The sequence below is a fragment of the Sphaerodactylus townsendi genome, linkage group LG11, assembly GCF_021028975.2.
Source record: "Sphaerodactylus townsendi isolate TG3544 linkage group LG11, MPM_Stown_v2.3, whole genome shotgun sequence".
In the NCBI taxonomy this organism is placed as follows: domain Eukaryota; kingdom Metazoa; phylum Chordata; class Lepidosauria; order Squamata; family Sphaerodactylidae; genus Sphaerodactylus; species Sphaerodactylus townsendi.
The window spans coordinates 77,465,161-77,483,879 of record NC_059435.1 but is presented as its reverse complement, the minus strand read 5'-3'; the positions used below and the strand labels follow the sequence as shown (position 1 = coordinate 77,483,879).

At 51.6% G+C, this 18,719-nt stretch overlaps 1 protein-coding gene across 1 annotated transcript in view; it reads right to left on the bottom strand.

Moving 5' to 3' along the window:
- Positions 1-18,499, bottom strand: part of PTPN23 (protein tyrosine phosphatase non-receptor type 23) — a 37,734-nt gene extending 19,235 nt beyond the window's left edge. The window contains 12 exon segments of the mRNA XM_048510524.1: positions 722-801; positions 1,583-1,641; positions 2,167-2,223; positions 4,081-4,128; positions 4,635-4,766; positions 5,416-5,496; positions 6,982-7,113; positions 7,950-7,999; positions 8,678-8,754; positions 9,900-10,027; positions 11,394-11,468; positions 18,300-18,499. Coding sequence (XP_048366481.1) covers positions 722-801; positions 1,583-1,641; positions 2,167-2,223; positions 4,081-4,128; positions 4,635-4,766; positions 5,416-5,496; positions 6,982-7,113; positions 7,950-7,999; positions 8,678-8,754; positions 9,900-10,027; positions 11,394-11,468; positions 18,300-18,383 — 1,003 coding nt within the window. The 5' untranslated portion in view covers positions 18,384-18,499.
- Between the last annotated feature and the right edge of the window lie 220 nt (positions 18,500-18,719).

Below are 18,719 nucleotides of genomic sequence, written 5' to 3'. Positions count from 1 at the left end.
CGGCTGGGGCAAGTAATTCTCCTCTCTAAGCACACAGCTGGGGCTGCCCTGGGCCAGACATGAGCACAGAGGTGGGCAAAGACTGAGCTGCACAACCCACAGCTTTTCAGGGCAATGCACTGTAGTTTGGAGAGGAAGGCGTCTGAGGGGGGGATATGGATTGAAGTCCTATAAAATGATGATGCATGGGGTAGAAAATGTTGACAGAGAGAAATTTTTCTCTCTTTCTCACAATACTAGAACCAGGGGGCATCCATTGAAAATGCTGGGGGGAAGAATTAGGACTAATAAAAGGAAACACTTCTTCAGCACTTAGCGTGTGATTGGTGTTTGGAATATGCTTGCACAGGAGGTGGTGATGGCCACTACATTGGGTAGCTTTTAAAGGGGCTTGGACAGATTTATCGAGGCGAAGTGGTGTTATAGCTACCAATCTTGATCCTCTTTGATCTGAGATTGCAAATGCCTTAGCAGACCAGGTGCTCGGGAGCAACAGCCACAGAAGGCCCTTGCTTTCACCTCCTGCATGTGAGCTCCCAAAGGCACCTGGTGGGCCACTGCGAGTAGCAGAGTGCTGGACTAGATGGACTCTGGTCTGATCCAGCAGACTAGTTCTTATGTTCTTATGACGGGCACATCCAGGCCTGCCTTATTGAACCATGCTCTCCCCCCCACAAACACACACACAACAGCAGACAAAGCCAGGAGGAAGCTGCTATACCTTTCACTGACTGCAAGGTATCCAAAGCGGGGACCGCTTCATGGTAGATGAAGTCATTGTCCTTCTTGGCAGAGTTGAACCTGAGCCAAAGACCAAAAGGCAGTGCTTAGGAGGCTTGGAGCAGCCAGAGTTGGGGTGTGTGGGTCAGAGAGAGAAAGAGAGATGCAGTTCCCCCCACTCGTCAGGCTCATATTCAAGTGAGGCGCAAGCACTTTCCCCCTGACTCTACCATAAAAACAAGGGAAAAGGGTCTGAAAAAGCTGAGCTTCTAGCCATCAATGGATGAAGAAGAAGAAGAGTTTGGATTTATATCCCCCCTTTCTCTCCTGCAGGAGACTCAAAGGGGCTGACAATCTCCTTGCCCTTCCCCCCTCACAACAAACACCCTGTGAGGTGGGCGAGGCTGAGAGAGCTCCAAGAAGCTGTGACTAGCCCAAGGTCACCCAGCTGGCGTGTGTGGGAGTGCACAGGCTAATCTGAATTCCCCAGAGAAGCCTCCACAGCTCAGGTGGCAGAGCTGGGAATCAAACCCAGTTCCTCCAGATTAGATACACGAGCTCTTAACCTCCTGGGATTTCTACAGATGTCAGCTCCTACTTCACAGCGGGACAGCGGCCAGTCCTCCAGTCGCCTCTGCCCTCTCTCAAACCGCTCCTCCCCCCACCCCTACATTCCTTGTCAAATGTTCAGAATGATCTGAAAACCTGTTAAGCCTGGAAAAAGAAAGAAGGGTGCTGTGCTGTGCTGGCAGTCCGCCTCTTGGTGCCATGCCAGCTCCCTGGGTGCAGAAGTAGGGCTGAACGGCACGGAAGAGACAGAGCGCCTGGCCCCAGACCGTCCCCTGCAGCTGAGCAGACTCACTTTCCTCCAATCACGTCCATGGTGAACCTCAGAGCCTCCTGCACAGTTTCAGGCTGACCCTAGAGCGAGAAAGATTTGTAAAATACATGCAAACCCAGGCACAAACAGGCACGCAAAAACGCAAGCGGCCACATGCACACGGCCAGGCTGCCGACTGTGCTGCAGAATCACAGAGCTGGAAGGATACGCGCAGGTCAACTAGTTTCACCCCCAACTCACTGCAGGTTCAACAGTCCAGGCACCCCCTCGGTGCCGTTCTGGGTCCAGCCAAGGCAGCCAGCCACCCCACCAGGGCCCAGTCCAGCCACGTCACGCTTCTGCCGTATCTGACCCTTGTGAGAAATGAGTTTGACACTCCTGGGCTAACTGGAAACAGCAACTCTCTCTCGGAATCCCAGTTGTTGAAGGAAAACAACATGGGAAGTCTTTGGTTCCCACGCCCTCACAGTAGGACTCGTGTGGCGAGTGACACAGACTGCTGGGCGCAATCCTTCCAGGCTACACAATGTTGAGGCCACGGGAATCGAGGGTTCCTCCAACGAGAAACTTCAGGCGAAGGGGCTGAAACAGGAGACAAGCCGTACCTTTGCCAGTTTGATGGCTTCATTGAGCTTATCCAAAGCACTCTGGAAGTAGACAACCTGCAAAGCGAGGAGACAGTGAATGGTCTGAAAGCCCTTCAAGGCTGCCTTTGCTGCCCACGGCAAGGAAGAGACAAACAACCTCGCAAGTGCAGTGGGAGAGAGCAAGTCAAGCCCACGTGGCCAGTGCGGACACTTCCCAGGCGTCTGGGAAAAGCAGGGCCCAGTACTCAAGTTATTTTAAGAAGAAGATGAGTAGGTTTTTATACTCCACTTTCCTCTACCTTAAGGGGTCTCAAAGCTGCTAACAATCCCATTTCCTTCCTCGCCCCAAAACAGACACCTTGTGAAGCAGGTGAGACTGAGAGAGTTCAGAGAAAACTGTAACTAGGCTTCATGTGGAGGAGCGGGGAAACAGGCTTCATGTGGAGGAGCAGGGAAACAGGCTTCATGTGGGGGAGTGGGGAAACAGGCTTCATGTGGGGGAGTGGGGGAAACAGGTTTCATGTGGAGGAGATGGGAAACAGGCTTCATGTGGAGGAGTGGGGAAACAGCCTTCATGTGGAGGAGTGGGGAAACAGGCCTCATGTGGAGGAGTGGGGAAACAGGCTTCATGTGGAGGAGTGGGGAAACAGGCTTCATGTGGAGGAGTGGGGAAACAGGCTTCATGTGGAGGAGTGGGGAAACAGGCTTCATGTGATGAAGTAGGGAAACAGGCTTCATGTGATGGAGAGGGGAAACAAATCCAGGTTACCAGATAAAAGTCTGCCACTCTTAATCACTATACCACGTTGGCTCTTTCTTAACTGGGATGCCAAATGGAAGACTTGACTGATATCAGACTAAGGGCTTGCTTAATACAGTTTGAGAACAACAAAGCTGGCCATTAGTGCTAGTCAGCTACCTGGCAGTCTAACTGCTAAAATTCACTCTGGAATTTTTTTTCAGAAAGTTCTTTAAGTTAGTTCAGAAAATGGGAGAGGGACTTGCAGATTCATATTGTTTTAGAGGAATGTGGGTGGATAAAGAATTGGGCGGAACCTAAACTTATTTCTACTTTTAAAAGAAAATATTTTATCTTATTCCACATAAGTTAACTGTGATGTACAGAAACACACGGGACCAATGGTGGTGGCATGGCCAATCCACAGTGGATTTTTTATTACAATTTTTTTGGTCATGTTAAAAAATGCAACCTTTTGGAAACTGGTTGTAATATAGCTCTTGAAGCAGAAAAACAGAAAAAGCCAGATCCCATGTGGCATGCTGCATTCTTCCCTAAGTGAACACATCACCCTAGGCCCCCAAGAAACAAATTTTCAGATAAGCGTATTGAGCACTGGATACTGTTTATACTTGTATTGTCGAAGGCTTTCACAGCCGGAATCACTTGGGTGCTGTGTCGTTTCCGGGCTGTATGACCGTGTTCTAGCAGCATTCTCTCCAGACGTTTCGCCTGCATCTGTGGCTGGCATCTTCAGGATGATCCTCTGAAGATGCCAGCCACAGATGCAGGCGAAACGTCAGGAGAGAATACTGCTAGAACACGGCCATACAGCCTGGAAACCACACAGCACCCAACTGTTTATACTGTTTATAAGGTAAATGAGAAAGTGTTTTATGAGTTATTACAATGCCTCCCCTTTCTTCTCCAGCCAGAGACGCACCCTCCAGAGCAGAGATGTCCAACTCTGGCACCCCAGATGTTCATTGACTATGATTTCCATCAGTCCCTGCCAGCATGGCCAATTGGCCACAGTTGGACACCTCTGCTACAGAGGGTTTATGCTGCAGCCCCCTTTCTTCCTCTGGAATGAGGGCTGGCAAGTTCGCCGTGTGCCACATGCCCGCCACGCCCCCTCACTCTCCAGACCCCCTCGGTCCTTCCAGCCTCTGCCAGAAGGCTGCCCAACTTACCCTCTCCCCATACTTCTGCTGCTCCTCCGCCTGCTTCCCCATGTGCAGCTGCAAAGACACAGAAGGAACCGCTCTGAAGCACACAGGCAGAAAGAGGCCCACCTGACCCCAGAGCCCTCGTGACCAGGGCTCCTGCCGTTGCTGCCTCCAGCCACGGAGTCAGCCCTCCACTGCCAAAAGCGATCAGTGGCTGAAAGCAAGAGAGACCTGATAGCCTAGCAAGGCATCCTTGGGCAAGGGGGGGGGGTGTCAGGAGAGGGTTAACAGGGTTGGGTTTTTCCTCACTGCCATTCAAGGCAAAGGTAGGTTTGCCTTTTCTTTTTTTTAAAGACTTCCAATGCATGTGCGACACACTTGTTTTCAGAAGTGGTGTGCAAAAAATGAGAAAGTGGAGACAAAGCTAAAGTTAAAATTGAATACACTTAGCAGAGCACTAAGCTGCTGGAGTTGCAAAGACACGGCCAATGGGCAGCGCTTCCCTGCCCAAATCAAAAGGCATGGGTGTAGCAATAATGGGCCTACCAGTGCTGGGGGCCCCTATCTGGGACACTCACATGGGCTACAGCAGCGAAGTAGTAGATTTTCATCTGCACCAGCTTCTTCCAGTCCTTCTGGATCTTCCCCAGGAGGGAGGCGGTCTCAGAGTTCTCCAAGGCACGGCAAGCTTCTTTGTAGTAATCCACCACCTCAAGAAGGAAATCAAGGCTCTGTTGTGGGCGGAGGGGAGGAGACACCCTGCCGGACAAGGCTGAGCATGGAAGCAGAGGGGTGCCGCCACAGAACATAAGAACAAGCCAGCTGGATCAGACCAGAGTCCATCTAGTCCAGCTCTCTGCTACTCGCAGTGGCCCACCAGGTGCCTTTGGGAGATCACGTGCAGGAGGTGAAAGCAATGGCCTTCTGCTGCTGCTGCTGCTCCCAAGCACCTGGACTGTTAGGGCATTTGCAATCTCAGATCAAAGAGGATCAAGATTGGGAGCCATAGATGGACTTCTCCTCCATCAATCTGTCCAAGCCCCTTTTAAAGCTATCCAGGTTAGTGGCCATCACCACCTCCTGTGGCAGCATCTTCCAAACACCAATCACACGTTGTGTGAAAAAGTGTTTCCTTTTATTAGTGCTAATTCTTCCCCCCCAGCATTTTCAATGGATGCCCCCTGGTTCTAGTAGGTTCAGAAGGCTTTGCCATTGGGGCTGAAGAACCGTCAGCCCTAGAGGAGGGCTGTGCCGCACGGCCAACAGCTCCCTCCTGGTCTCTGCTCTGGAGAGGTCCTCTCTTTGGGTCCCCGGCCTTTCACCTGGCTGCCCAGGCACAAGGATGCCCAAATGACTCACCTGGGCACTGATCCTGGCCACCAGGAAGCTCTTGCGGTTGTCCAGCATTGACTTCTCCAGGAGGCATTCCTGAGCTTGGCCCTTCGGGGGACAAGAAGAAAAGCAACGTGGGCTTGGATCTTGGGGCAGCAGCCGAGCTCTCGAGAGCAGCAGGAAATCTATCAAAAGCATCTTGTTGCAAAATAAAAGCTGCAACATGCTACACTCCAGAGATGGATGAACAGGCCTTCCCAATATCTGCCCAGAATCTGAACCACAGCAGCGACAGAGACCAACTCAAATCAAGCTCTTGTACTGCTGATCAGCACGACTACCCTCTAAACTACCAGTAATAAATCAAGCAATGTGGTACATGTGAATCACTGTTTCCACGCGAATGACATCAAAATACATAAAGAAGAAGAGTTTGGATTTATAACACCACCACCCCCATAAGGAGACTCAATACAGCTGACAAACTCCCTTTCCCTTCCTATTCCTACAACAGACACCTTGTGAGGCAGGTTGGGAGAAACATGACCGACCCAAGGGCATCCAGAAGGAATGTAGGAGCGGAGAAACAAATCCGGTTCATCAGATAAGAGTCTGCTGCTCAGGTGGAGGAGTGAGAAATCAAACTCAGTTCTCCAAATTAGAGACCACCTGCTCTTAACCATGCAGGCTCTAAATAGGATGGGTGACACCTGGCTTAACAACTGTACATGTGAAAGGAATCTGGGAGTCTTAGTAGACCACAAACTAAACATTAGTCAGTAGTGTGATGCGGCAGCCAAGAAAGCCAATGCGATTCTGGGCTGTATCAATAGGAGTATAGTGTCTAGATCGAGGGATGTAATTGTGCCTCTCTCTTCTGCACTGGTTAGACCTCACCTGGAATATTGTGTTCTGCAGTTGAAGAAGGACATTGACAAGGAACGGGTCCAGAGGAGGGCAACCAAAATGGTCAAAGGTCTGGAATCCATGCCATATGAGGAGAGACTTAGGAAGCTGGGTAGTTTGGTGAAGAGAAGGTTAAGAGGTGACATGATAGCCATGTTTAGATATTTGAAGGGATGTCATGTTGGTGAGGGAGCAAGCTTATTTTCTGCTGCTCCAGAGACTAGGTGAAGGAAAAGGTGAAGGAAAAGAGGTTCTACCTTAACAGTTTGAAATACTTCCTGACCGTCAGAGCTGTTTGACAGTGGAATGCACTACCTTGGAGTGTGGTGGCGTCTCCTTCTTTGAAGTTTTTTAAACAGAGGCTGGATGAACATATGTCGGGGGGAGTGTTTTGATTGTGTGTTCGTGAATTGCAGGGGGTTGAACTGGATGGCCTTTGGGGTTTCTTCCAACTCTATGATTCTAAAGATAAATGCCAAGAGAGTTGCTCCCTTCTGTGTTAGCTGAGCTTTAGCCATGGAACCCCTTTTCACAAAAAAAACAGCTGCGCCTCCAGGCTGGTCAGGGGATTTGGCTTCCAGAGTCAGGCACACAACCTGTCAGGGTTGCACCTTTACGGCCGTTCCTTGTTGTTTACAGCCCAGGGCAGAACTGCACGGGAGGAAGCCCCCCGCCCCCTCCCCTTACCAGCATGAGGTTGATGTTGAGGTTGAGGATCTGGTGGCTCATATCGACGCTGTAGGAATGGGGGAAGTGGTCCCGCAGGTATGTGAATGCACCGGCGGCGCACTGGAAGTGTGTGCAGGAGACCTTCATGCCCTGTCATGTTTAGGGGAGGAGGGATGGGAAGAGACACAAGGGGGGCAAAAAGCCACGTTCAGCAAGGCCAGGAGCAGGAAGAGTGCAGTTAAGCCAGGACCAGAAGAGGGCAAGTTTTTTCTTGTTGGACACCTAAGCTCCCCACCCCCTAGAGAATGGGCCATGCAGAGCCTCTGATCCCGCTCTCAAGACCTCCCCCCCCCCCAAAGTTTCTGGCACTTGCCATCTCCAGGGATTATGCAGTCAATGCTCTGGCAGGACCATAAGGCTGGGGTGGGGGTGGGGGGTACAGGGTCTGAGCCCCAAGCTCAGCAGGGTCTGCTCCACTGCCTGGCTGCAGGTTTGACCCATGCAAATGCTCGGTGGTTCTCAACCTGGAGGTCGGGACCCCTTTGGGGGTCGAACGACCCTTTCACAGGGGTCACCTAAGACTCTCTGCATCAGTGTTCCCCATCTGTAAAGTGGATAAATGAAGGGTTGGGGGTCACCACAACTTGAGGAACTGTATTAAAGGGTCGCGGAGTTAGGAAGGTTGAGAACCACTGGTTTAAGACAACACCCAATATGTACGGCTGCAGCTAGAAATCCAGTCTCTCACTCCACTTCTTTGCTGGTGTTGCAGTTTCCCCAGCAGCCAGCCTTGTGCTGTGCCACTCACCACCTGCCTTCCTGCCCACCTGTTGTCTGTTGTGTTTAATGCCTCCCCCGCCCCCCGCCGGGAAAGCACACCTGGTGGAGCCAGCAGGACTTTTCAAACCCCTTCAAAATCAAAATAAAGAGCCCCACTGCTGACCGCAGGGGCCTCTGCCACGGCCGATTAAGTGCCAAAGTCTCACCTCCTCTGACACCCGCTTGTCCATAGCCCCCAGCATGGAGTGCAGGGCACCTGTGGAAGGGGAAAAGGGAAGGCTGAGAGCCAGCAAGAGGAAGCGGGGGGGGGGGGAGGGCCCGGCAAGGCTCTGCTCATCTGGGCTCCAATCCCCACTCTGCTGGGGCGATCCTGGTCAGGGCCGCCTTCATATACAGAGGAAGAAAAACCTCAAGCGGCAGCGCTAAGAGGTGGCATCAGGTGAAAGTCTTTGTTTGGGCCTCCAGGGCAACTGGCTGGCCACTACATGATTGAGTGACAGACAGACAGACAGAATGAACACAGGTACAGTGTACAGCCAACCAATCTTAAATAAAAAAGCTATAGCTGAGCAACATGCGATGCCAAAAGTGAAAAAAAAAATACTACATAACACCTGACTGCTTGGAGTCTTATGAAACAAAAGCAAACACGCAAACGCGCCCAGAAAGCCAGCACAGACCCTGATGCACAATGTGCAACTGAGCATGTTAGAAGTCCTGTTAAGAGGTTGCTCACTGCATTTTGCAAACCTGCAGCCTCCAACCATTTGTCGAGGGCAACTTCAGAGTTGTCCAGTCTCACAGCAATGAAGGCGCAGTTAGTGGCCCAAGAGGCCTGCAGCGGCTAGCTCAGTGGAACTAGAGAAAGGGACTCCTGGCCTCTGCAAAACACACGCACTTCAGGTACCCTCGCAGAGAGACAAGAGGGTCTTACCCAGATTGTACAGGATGCAGGCCTGCTCGTACTTGATATCTTCGTGACAGACAGCCTTGCCAGAGAAGATCTCAGTCCTACAGGCAGAGAGAGTGACATTGCGGTGGAGGACCAGGACACGCGTGAAGGCAGGACGTGCTCAGAATTGCCTCGCATTACAGGAACTACTCAGCTCAAGCAAATTCTGCCATTCTGTGAACTTAGGCAGGTTGTGAGAAGGAGGGTTGGAAGGAATGAGCCGGTGCTTGGCTCTTGTGGTCCCTTCTTACACGCCCAGGGAAACGGGTTTTTTAGGGTACTCTTTTTTATTCTGTAGGACAAAAATCCTTTCCGTTTCCTGGTAGATTAAAGACTGGCAACAGAGGTCATGGGATAGCTGGATGGCTTCCTAGATTCTTCTCTGTCTAGCCTCTCATGTCTGCTGTAATGATCAGTAAAATAAGTTTAGGTTGACAGGAAAGTACATGTTGAATATAAATCAATTCCCCCAAAACCTTTTTTCAGGGGGAAAAAACCTATTCCCCTGTTGTCCTGAAAAGTATTCCCTGGATCACACTAGAGCAGGAGTGGGCAATTATTTTTTCCATGGGGCCGCATAAGAAACAGAAAATATTGTGGAGGGCCAGGCCAAAAGGCTGAACTCAATTCTGCATAATAGGGGCTGATAAGTGACAGACAGGTGCACAGATCAACTTGGAATCAGTGGCAACAGTTCTGCATACAACACTATTTGGCACAAAGAATCACAGGCTTAACCTATCTGCATAGTTGTCCATTGTGACAATCAAGCAAGTGGGGAGACTTAAGTCCCTTGACCTACTTTTTTCATCGACTGGTGCTTTTGAAAGCCCCGCAGAAGCCGGCAGCCAAGGCAACCGGCTTCTGCGGGGCTTTCAAAGGCGCCTCGCTCCCCAGCAAGGCAAGGGGGCCAGTCACGGTCATCCCGCGGGCCTGATGTGGCCCGCGGGCCGTATAATGCCCAGGTCTGCGCTAGAGTCAGTTTTGGCCGCTGGCTAACCCTCTCTTCTTCCTCCACATGGGCCATCTGATGCAGAATGCAAACTTTCCATGAAGAAAGCGTGACACTCTGGCATCCTGGAGGGCAAACTCCTGGCATACCATTCAAGCCAAGGCAATTGGCAACACCTGTCCACCCACGTGGGCAAAAGGCCTTCAGAACAGAGTACCAAGTGGCCCCCTCCATCCTCAGGCCTCCGCTTACCAGGTGATGGGGACGGCCGCCTCGTGCTCTGCCCCCATGGGGATGCGGCTCTGCAGGTAGTGAAGTTGGCCAAAGTATTTCCGCAAGATGCTGCAGCCTTCAAAGTCCCTTGGCACATTGACAGCGTTCTGCAGAGAGGAAGGAAAACCGTGGAAATCAAAGGATGCTGGGAACAACGTTCCTGCAATGCAGGAAATGCCTTTATGACTGTCTGTGGGGAAAAGTCTTTCCTTGACAGCGTTCTTTTTTTAAAAAGTTTATTAAAATTCAAAATATCTGTTACACTAAATGATAATATATACATAAAAGAAAAAATAATATGCCATTCATGACAGTGTCTTTTAAAAAGTCCCCTAATTGGAAATATTGAATTTTTATATAGTAGTTTTACTGACTTCACATTCCTAGTTTTAATGGAAAAGACACAAAATAGAATAGTACTGTCAACAGAAAGACTCTTAATTAATTGATTCTGCCCACTAACCATGGGATTTATGTATAGAAAAATATTTCTAACGGTCTCCATGATTCTTCTTTCTTCTCTGGTCTGCCATGAGAATGACACTGAGTCTAAATCCACAGACATAAACATCTTTTCCCACCAATCACTTGAATGTGGAGTTTCTCTGGATTTCCATTTCCCAGTTATAATGATTCTTGCTGCAGTTGTGAGGTAGGTTATTAATTTGCAGTGTGGCTGGAGTTTCTTATCATAAAATCCCAACAAGTAAATTTCTGGTGAAAAATTAAATTCGACCCCCAAGATTTCTTGAATCTGGCTATGGACCACCTTCCAAAATTGTTAAATTTTTTTTGACAGACCACTAAGCATGAAAAGAGCTCAATGGCACCCCCCCAGGCACAGCACGAGGCTTGGAGGCAAAACTTCAGGGTTCAGCCGCTGTTGCTCACCTGCCCCCTTATGCCTTCATCGTTTTCATCTGGGGTGGGGTGGGGGGTGGGGAGGTCCCTAGGACAGTGATGGCGAACCTGTGGCATGGGTGCCAGAGGTGGCACTCAGAGCCCTCTCTGTGGGCACGCACACACAGAATTCGTCATGTGGGGGGCGGAAACCCCCCCCCCCAACACACACATCTAGGCTGGCCTGGGCCACTGAGAACGACGTGTGTGCACCACGGTGAGCAGGGAGGACTCAGCTGGTGTGCCTGGTGCCTGTGCTCTGGGTGGCTGCTGCCCGGGGGGGGGGGGGCGCAGAGGAAGCAGAGATGCTAGAGAGGCACAGAGCAGGGCGCACAGGACTTGCTGGAGACTAGAGCAGGCTGGCCCCTGCTCGAGCGGGTGGGGCGGAGGAAGAGGGAGCCAACCATTGTTTTCTAAACTCAAACCTCAGCATTCAGGTTAAATTGCCGGGTTGGCACTTTGTGATAAATAAGTGGGGTTTGGGTTGCAATTTGGGCACTCGGTCTCGAAAAGGTTCACCATCACTGCCCTAGGACCACTTTCAGCCCTTGCCACAGAGCAGGACAAGCTCACCTGCCTGAGCTGCTCCAGCTTCTTCAGCTCTTCGTTGTAATTCTCGGGATTCTCACCATAGTTCTTCAGGACAAACTGGAAGGAAGGGTTGGGAAAAGAGAAGCGTCACGGTCACCTCTGGGGAATCCGGCACGCCAGAGAAGAGCAGTAGCCCTGACCCCACAGAAGGGAGGGCTGCAAGCAGTCCAGTCCAGAACTGTTTTCTGGGCTTGAATCCAAATGAATCTCCCTTCAGGGCCAGGGACCAGTCCAACTTTGCGTGGAACGTGCAAACAAAGATGCAAATGGGGGCTCAGCTCTTCAAAAACACTCATTTTTGAAGCCTCCGCAGCTCAGGCAGCGCAGCGGGGAATCAAACCCAGGTCTCCAGATTAGAGTGCACCTGCTATTAACCACTACGCCACTGCTGGCACAGCCCTGGCGGGCAACACAGAGAGCCTTGCAGTGGGAATAAGAGCCTAGCCCCCTTCTCACACCTTCCAGCTCCCCATTACACAAATACGGAGGTTCGTTCCTTCCCGTTCTTGAGGGGAGCAGCAGAACCACTTAGGGAAAAAGAGTCCAGTCATCACAGGGGAGAGTTGCACTTGAACAAACCACCCAATGGACAGATGTTTCTCTCCACTACTCCCGGTGAGCCCGTGCAGAAGTGCCTGGCTCAGCAGAGGGCTCTCAGAGGTCAATGCAGACCAGAGGCGGAGCACTCACGGGGACATGTGGGGTCACGTGTCCCTGGGCACATGCCAGCTGGTCATGTGGAGCCGGAGAATCGCCCTCCACATCTGGCCCGGCCCTGTCAGCCTGGCTGGGCAGCCACCAGGTGCCTCTCGCCCCACCCCACCAGGTAAGTGGGGCGTGGGGGGGTGCCCAGAGCAGGTTTTGCCCAGGCGCCATCCCCCACCCCCCACCCCCGTAATCCTCTGACGCAGACAGGTCTCCTTCACCAGTCAGAGGGGCACCAGTGATCATTAGGCACCACAGCAGCCCTTTGGCCAGAGGTAACCCATCCTGAAAAAGGCGGAGCTATGTGAGATGAGATTGAACAGTGGGTGGGGTCTCAGCAATGAATGTGGGCGGGCCCTTTCCTGACCCAAGCCTGCGTGCTGCTCCAGGATTGTGCAAAGGTGCCAAGAAATCCACTCAAGCTGGGCTGGGCTGTTCTGTCTGGGAAAAGCCCTTAAGAGTCAGGCAGAGTTCCAAAAACTTCCCACGTCTCCCATTTGGCCATTGATGCTGTGAGGGGGAGGGGAGAAGCCCAGCCACATTCACGGCTAACAACACGACTCCTGCAGCGCCACCAGCTTCCCAGGCCTCTTCCCCTCTCACTGCCTGCAGGCCTGGGTGGGAACAGCCTGGGCTGCCTCGTTCTGGGCTCCCAGCTGAAGCTGGCCCACTGCGGGTCAGAGGAGAGGAAGAAAAATCAGCCCTGGCTGCCTCCTGGGCAAGCTGCCCACGTGGACCACTCTGCCATTTATGCAGCTGCGCCGCTCAGAAAGGGGCGCCCCCAGGCCTCTCCTGACCACGCCCCCAGAAGGGCCCTCTTCTCTCAGTCTGGACACTGAAGTAGGAACAACCAGCAAAAGGAACCTGAGAACGGAAGGAGGCTTCCTCATGCATAGGCAGTGCGGACCCCCACCTCACGATGATGAGGCTCCGCTGAGCAAGCAAGATGCAGCTTCGAATGCGCTCGCATTCCCACCCCAGTTCACTACTACTAGGTGCTAGGTACCTCTGGTACCAAACAGGGCGAGGTTGCCTGCCCAAGGCTGCACTGGAGACCCACAGCAGGGACAGCATTCTAATTCCGATCTCCCTCTTCCAAACTGTACCTGACCCACCACACTGAAAATCAGCAATGCCAGCTGAAAGCAAGAATGCTCTTTACTCAAGGCTACTTTTGAGGGCCCCCCCCCCCTGCATCCCAACTTAACTTTGCATGCAACTTACAGTTGTGTATAGTAATACATGCCCTGACCTGGACAGCCGAGGCTAGCCCAATCTCATCAGATCTCCGAAGCTAAGCAGATTTGGCCCTGCCAAGTAATTGGATGGGAAATCCCTAGGAAGACAGTGTGGAGGCAGGAAATGGTGTGGAGGCAGGAAATGGCAAGCCACCTGCAAATGTCTCTGGCCTTGAGAAATCTACTGGGGTGCTGGTTCTGGTGTGTTTTCCGGGCTGTGTGGCCGTGGTCTGGTAGATCTTGTTTTGAACGTTTTGCCTGCATCTGTGACCAGCAACTTCAGAGGTGTGTCACAGAAGGAAGTCTGTTACACGCTGTGTCCAGTGAGAAGGGAATGTTTAGTGGGGTATGTATTGTCCATGTCCCAGGTGTCCATAAACCACATTAAACATTCCCTTCTCACTGGACACAGCGTGTAACAGACTTCCTTCTGTGATACACCTCTGGAGATGCCGGCCACAGATGCAGGCGAAACATTCAAAACAAGATCTACCAGACCACGGCCGCACAGCCCAGAAAACCCACAACAACCAGTTGAATCTGGCCGTGAAAGCCTTCGACAATACTGGGGGGCCATTAGCGGGCTGTGACTTGACAATACTTTGCAAACACACACACTCACAAAAGGTTTTTTAAGGGGACTAGGTAGACAGGGCACACCCACTCAGCCTACTCTGCCTCATAGATTTGTGGTGAGGATGAAGCCAAGCAGCTGGGAGAAAGGTGGGATATAGATGTGAAGTGAACAAAATAAAATTGAATGGAAACAGGACAAAGGAAGAGGGGGAGAGACAGCGGTGGGGAAGGACAGAACAGACACCGTTGGGTTTCTCCACAATCAGCATTTATAACAATGGACCGAGACTGACTTGGAAACCTGGGCCACTGGATACTATGTGTTGGCATGGATGGGGCTCACCAGCAGGCTTTCGCACAGTCACGACCGCAACCACGGCTTCTTTCTGCCATGGAAGAAGGTTGAACATTCCTTTGCTGATCAGATTAAATGAACCTTAACATACTTTGTTTCTTCCTCCTCTGAGACCAGTCAGCCCTGCTATGCTTAAACGGCTTGACGTTCTTGTTTACAAAACAAATGAGCAACGGGAGCTGGTTTACCTTCCCAGGACCTAACAGCCATCCAAGCTACAATTACGCCCCTTCACAAAGATACAGGCAGAGTTTGCCACCCAAGATATACACAAAATACACACAACTGACAAAGCATCTTCTGAACGAGAACTATGATCTTTTGGTCAACAACAACTAAGGAACTGAATGAAAGTTTCTTTCAGTAGCTGAATTCCCCACACTCAGCGTTCCACTTCATCTTATGCTGCTCCCGTTACATTTAAATCGTATGTAGCTTCTCTCTTCTTTGCAGAATTCAGACTCCTAGACGTCTCCTTAATCCTAACCTCAGCACCACTGACCAGAGAAGTAGATTTTTTTACAATGGCACGAAACTCTGCAGGCTAAAATAGAATCTCTCTCTTTAAAAAGGAAACTTCTAACCATCATTGCAAAAGAAGGTATCAAAATGTGGAGCTCTCAGTGCAGAGCTTTGTTTCTTGGGAAGCCTGAACTGGTCAGATCTCAGGACATTAGAGACGGAGGAAGCAAAATTCTGAATACCGGCACTAAGAGGCAGCATCGTAAGCAAGGCCTCAGGCTCTGTGCCTGATATAAGAACATAAGAACGAGCCAGCTGGATCAGACCAGAGTCCATCTAGTCCAGCTCTCTGCTACTGCTGCTGACCCCCCAAGGTGCCTCTTGGGGAGCTCGCATGCAGGATGCTAAACATAAGAACAAGCCAGCTGGATCAGACCAAAGTCCATCTAGTCCAGCTCTCTGCTACTCGCAGTGGCCCACCAGGTGCCTTTGGGAGCTCACATGTAGGATGTGAACGCAATGGCCTTCTGCGGCTGTTGCTCCCGATCACCTGGTCTGTTAAGGCATTTGCCATCTCAGATCAAGGAGGATCAAGATTGGTAGCCATAAATCGACTTCTCCTCCATAAATCTGTCCAAGCCCCTTTTAAAGCTATCCAGGTTAGTGGCCATCACCACCTCCTGTGGCAGCATTTTCCAAACACCAATCACACGTTGCGTGAAGAAGTGTTTCCTTTTATTAGTTCTAATTCTTCCCCCCAGCATTTTCAATGGATGCCCCCTGGTTCTAGTATTGTGAGAGAGAAAAATTTCTCTCTGTCAACATTTTCTACCCCATGCATCATTTTATAGACTTCAATCATATCCCCCCTCAGCCGCCTCCTCTCCAAACTAAAGAGTCCCAAACGCTGCAGCCTCTCCTCATAGGGAAGGTGCTCCCAGTCCCTCAATCATCCTCGTTGCCCTTCTCTGCACTTTTTCTATCTCCTCAATATCCTTTTTGAGATGCAGCGACCAGAACTGGACACAGTACTCCAAGTGTGGTCACACCACAGCTTTATATAAGGGCATGATATAGATGTGAAGTGAACAAAATAAAATATGTTTGGCCCTCCAGAGCAACTAGTTAGCCGCTGTATGAAACAGTACGCTGGACCAACGGTCGGAGTCAGTGCAGGCATGATGATGGTAAGAAAGCATGCCCAGAAGCGGAATGAAAGATAATTTGAAGCCAGGTAGGCATGAGCAGGACAGAACACAGAGGCACAATGTCTCATTTCTGGGGAAGGAAGCAATCCAGCCAAAGATGCTGAGCTGGGATGAGTCAGCAGTCATCCGATCAGCACCCACTCCGCCCCTTCCAGCTACTCACAAGCCTCTCAAACTCCCCCTCGGCTGACCACACTAGAATTCTCCTATCATCCCGTGACCCCTTGACCCAGGCGAGCCCTTTAGATGTGCAGCTTAGAACCAACAGCTTATTAGGCCCCATCTAGTCTCCTCTGAAGCAAGCCTGCTTCAGGTGAGTCATATCAGCTGCTGCCTGTACCTGGCACTCCGCAGTGGGTCCTATTTTGTGGAATGATTTGCCTGCAGGCACGTCAGGAAGACTCCCATGCTTAGTTCCACAGAATGTACAGAACAAAATTGTTCAGGAAGATGTAATTAGAACGGGAATGAAGCGGTCATAAAATGGAACTGTTCAACAGGACGCTTTGTAAAAGGGGACAAGAGTTATAGCTTATGCCACTGTTTACTCTGAGCATTTCTTGCTTTTACTGTTTTCTAACTTCTGCAATCCAGTTTCCACATTCTTTACGTCATGCCTTATATACTGTTCCCACTGCATTGTTTTCTACCTTTGCATTCCAATCTTATTACAATGTTTACTAAACGTCACATGCTGTTCCTACGGCACTGCCGGAGTTTGTAGTCCGCCCCAGGTCTCACCAAGAAAAAAGAACTATTAATAAATAAAAATAAAATTAGTCACAGGAGACATTGCAGAAGCACCCTGGCAAGCCCCACATGTCTCCTTTCCGGGAGTTTAGGCCTCCTTCTAACCACATCTGTTCCACAAAGGTGCATAACTAGTGCTCCATACTTAATACATCTCATTTTTCCAAAATATTGATGGGTCTTCTCTAGGGCGCACTTTGACACATTCCCATCAGCTCTACTTACAGGAAGGTTTCAAAAATGGCCCATGGAGACACGCTTATGCTCATGTACTAGTAACACAACAATCACTCATATATTATTGTACTGCTAATTTTATGTAGATGCCAGGAAAAGCCCACTACTATCTTTGGCTGATTCTGCATGGGACAAAAAAAGCAGTGTGAAAACGGTGTGAAAATGGTGTAAAAGGGTTTATACTGTTTTCACACCGTTCTTTTTGGCCTGTGCGGAATCAGCCTTTGTTTCAAAGCTTCAGCCATCCTTTATACTGCCACAAGATTATACCAACCAAGGGCTTCTTGCACTTAAATCTTTTAATTGTTGCTGCTCGTTGTTTTATTCTGCATAATAATGTTAGCATGCCCCCTTGGGAGGGAATGATTGTGTAATTCTGGACATACACACACATAGAGATAGATGTTGCCCTCTGTAAGGCAAAAAGATCTGGAGGCACTTATCCAGCACCTGCCTGAGAAGAAGACATTGCTGAACCCCCCTAAAGCCACGCTGAGCCAGGGCCCTCCCATGGCACTCCCTCACAGTGAACCAGACCCTTCGTCTACCATAGCCAGCAGCGTACTCGGGAGCAGCAGTGGCGTAGTGGTTAAGAGCAGGTGCACTCTAATCCGGAGAACCGGGTTTGATTTCCTGCTCTGCCACCTGAGTGGCGGAGGCTTATCTGGTGAGCCAGGTGTGTTTCCGAACTCCTACATTCCTGCTGGGTGACCTTGGGCTAGTCACAGTTCTCTCAGAACTCTCTCAGCCCCACCCACCTCACAGGGTGTTTGTTGTGAAGGGGGAGGGGGTAAGGGAAAGGAGCTTGTCAGCCACCTTGAGTCTTCTTACAGGAGAGAAAGGGGAGGGGGTATAAATCCAAACTCCTCCTCCTCTTCCTCTTCAGTCTGACAGCCGCTCTCCAGGGTCTCAGGTAGAGGCCTTCCTTTTGGACCCTGGAAGTGCTGCCAGGGATGACACCTGCATGCTGAGAAGGGGCTCTGCCGTTGGCCTATGATCCATCACATGAGTCACACCGCGGGTGCATCCAGGTGAGTCTTACCTACTCAGACTCGGAGCGGCTCCCCGGGTTTTCGGGGCGGGGGGAGGGTCTTTCCCAGCCCCTGCTGCCTGGTCCTTTTAACTGGAGGGGTGGGGGGTCGAACCCGGGCCCTCCTGCCGACCAAGCAGAGGCTCCAGACCCTCCCAGCAGCTGATCATGGCGGCGGCGGCGGCGGCGGCGGGGGGGAGGGGGGCAGAAGCAAGACCCGAGCCAGGCGAAGGAGCGACGCCCGGGGGGCCACGACCCTCCCCGCCCCCCCTCCTCCGCCCGCGCGGCCCTCCCCAGCCCCGCCCCTCGGGGCGCCCCGCCCCTCACCTTCTTGACGGCCTGGTGGAAGCCGAACTCTCCGGCCTCCTTGAGGTCCAGCCAGATCATGGGCATGCGCGGCACGGCCTCCATCGCGGCGGCCACCGGGAGCGGCTGAGACCGCAGGCAGGCCCCGCCGGGCGAGGCCGGAGCGCAACCGGACGGCCTCCGCCTCCTCCTCCTCACACGCTCGCTTCCGGCGGCCCGCGACCTCGCCCGCCGGAAGTCACGCGCCTTCCCGCCGCGCGACCCGACGGGAAATGGAGTTCCTGCGCTTCCAAGGGAACGTTTCCAGGGAACGGCGTCTGAGGGGGCGGGGCCTCAGGGAGGGGGAGGCGGCAAAGCCCCGCCCCCTCCCTTGAAGTTCACGCCCCTGCGAAAAGCCGGGAAGGCGCTGAGATTGATTGATTGGTTGATCCGTCTTGTCTA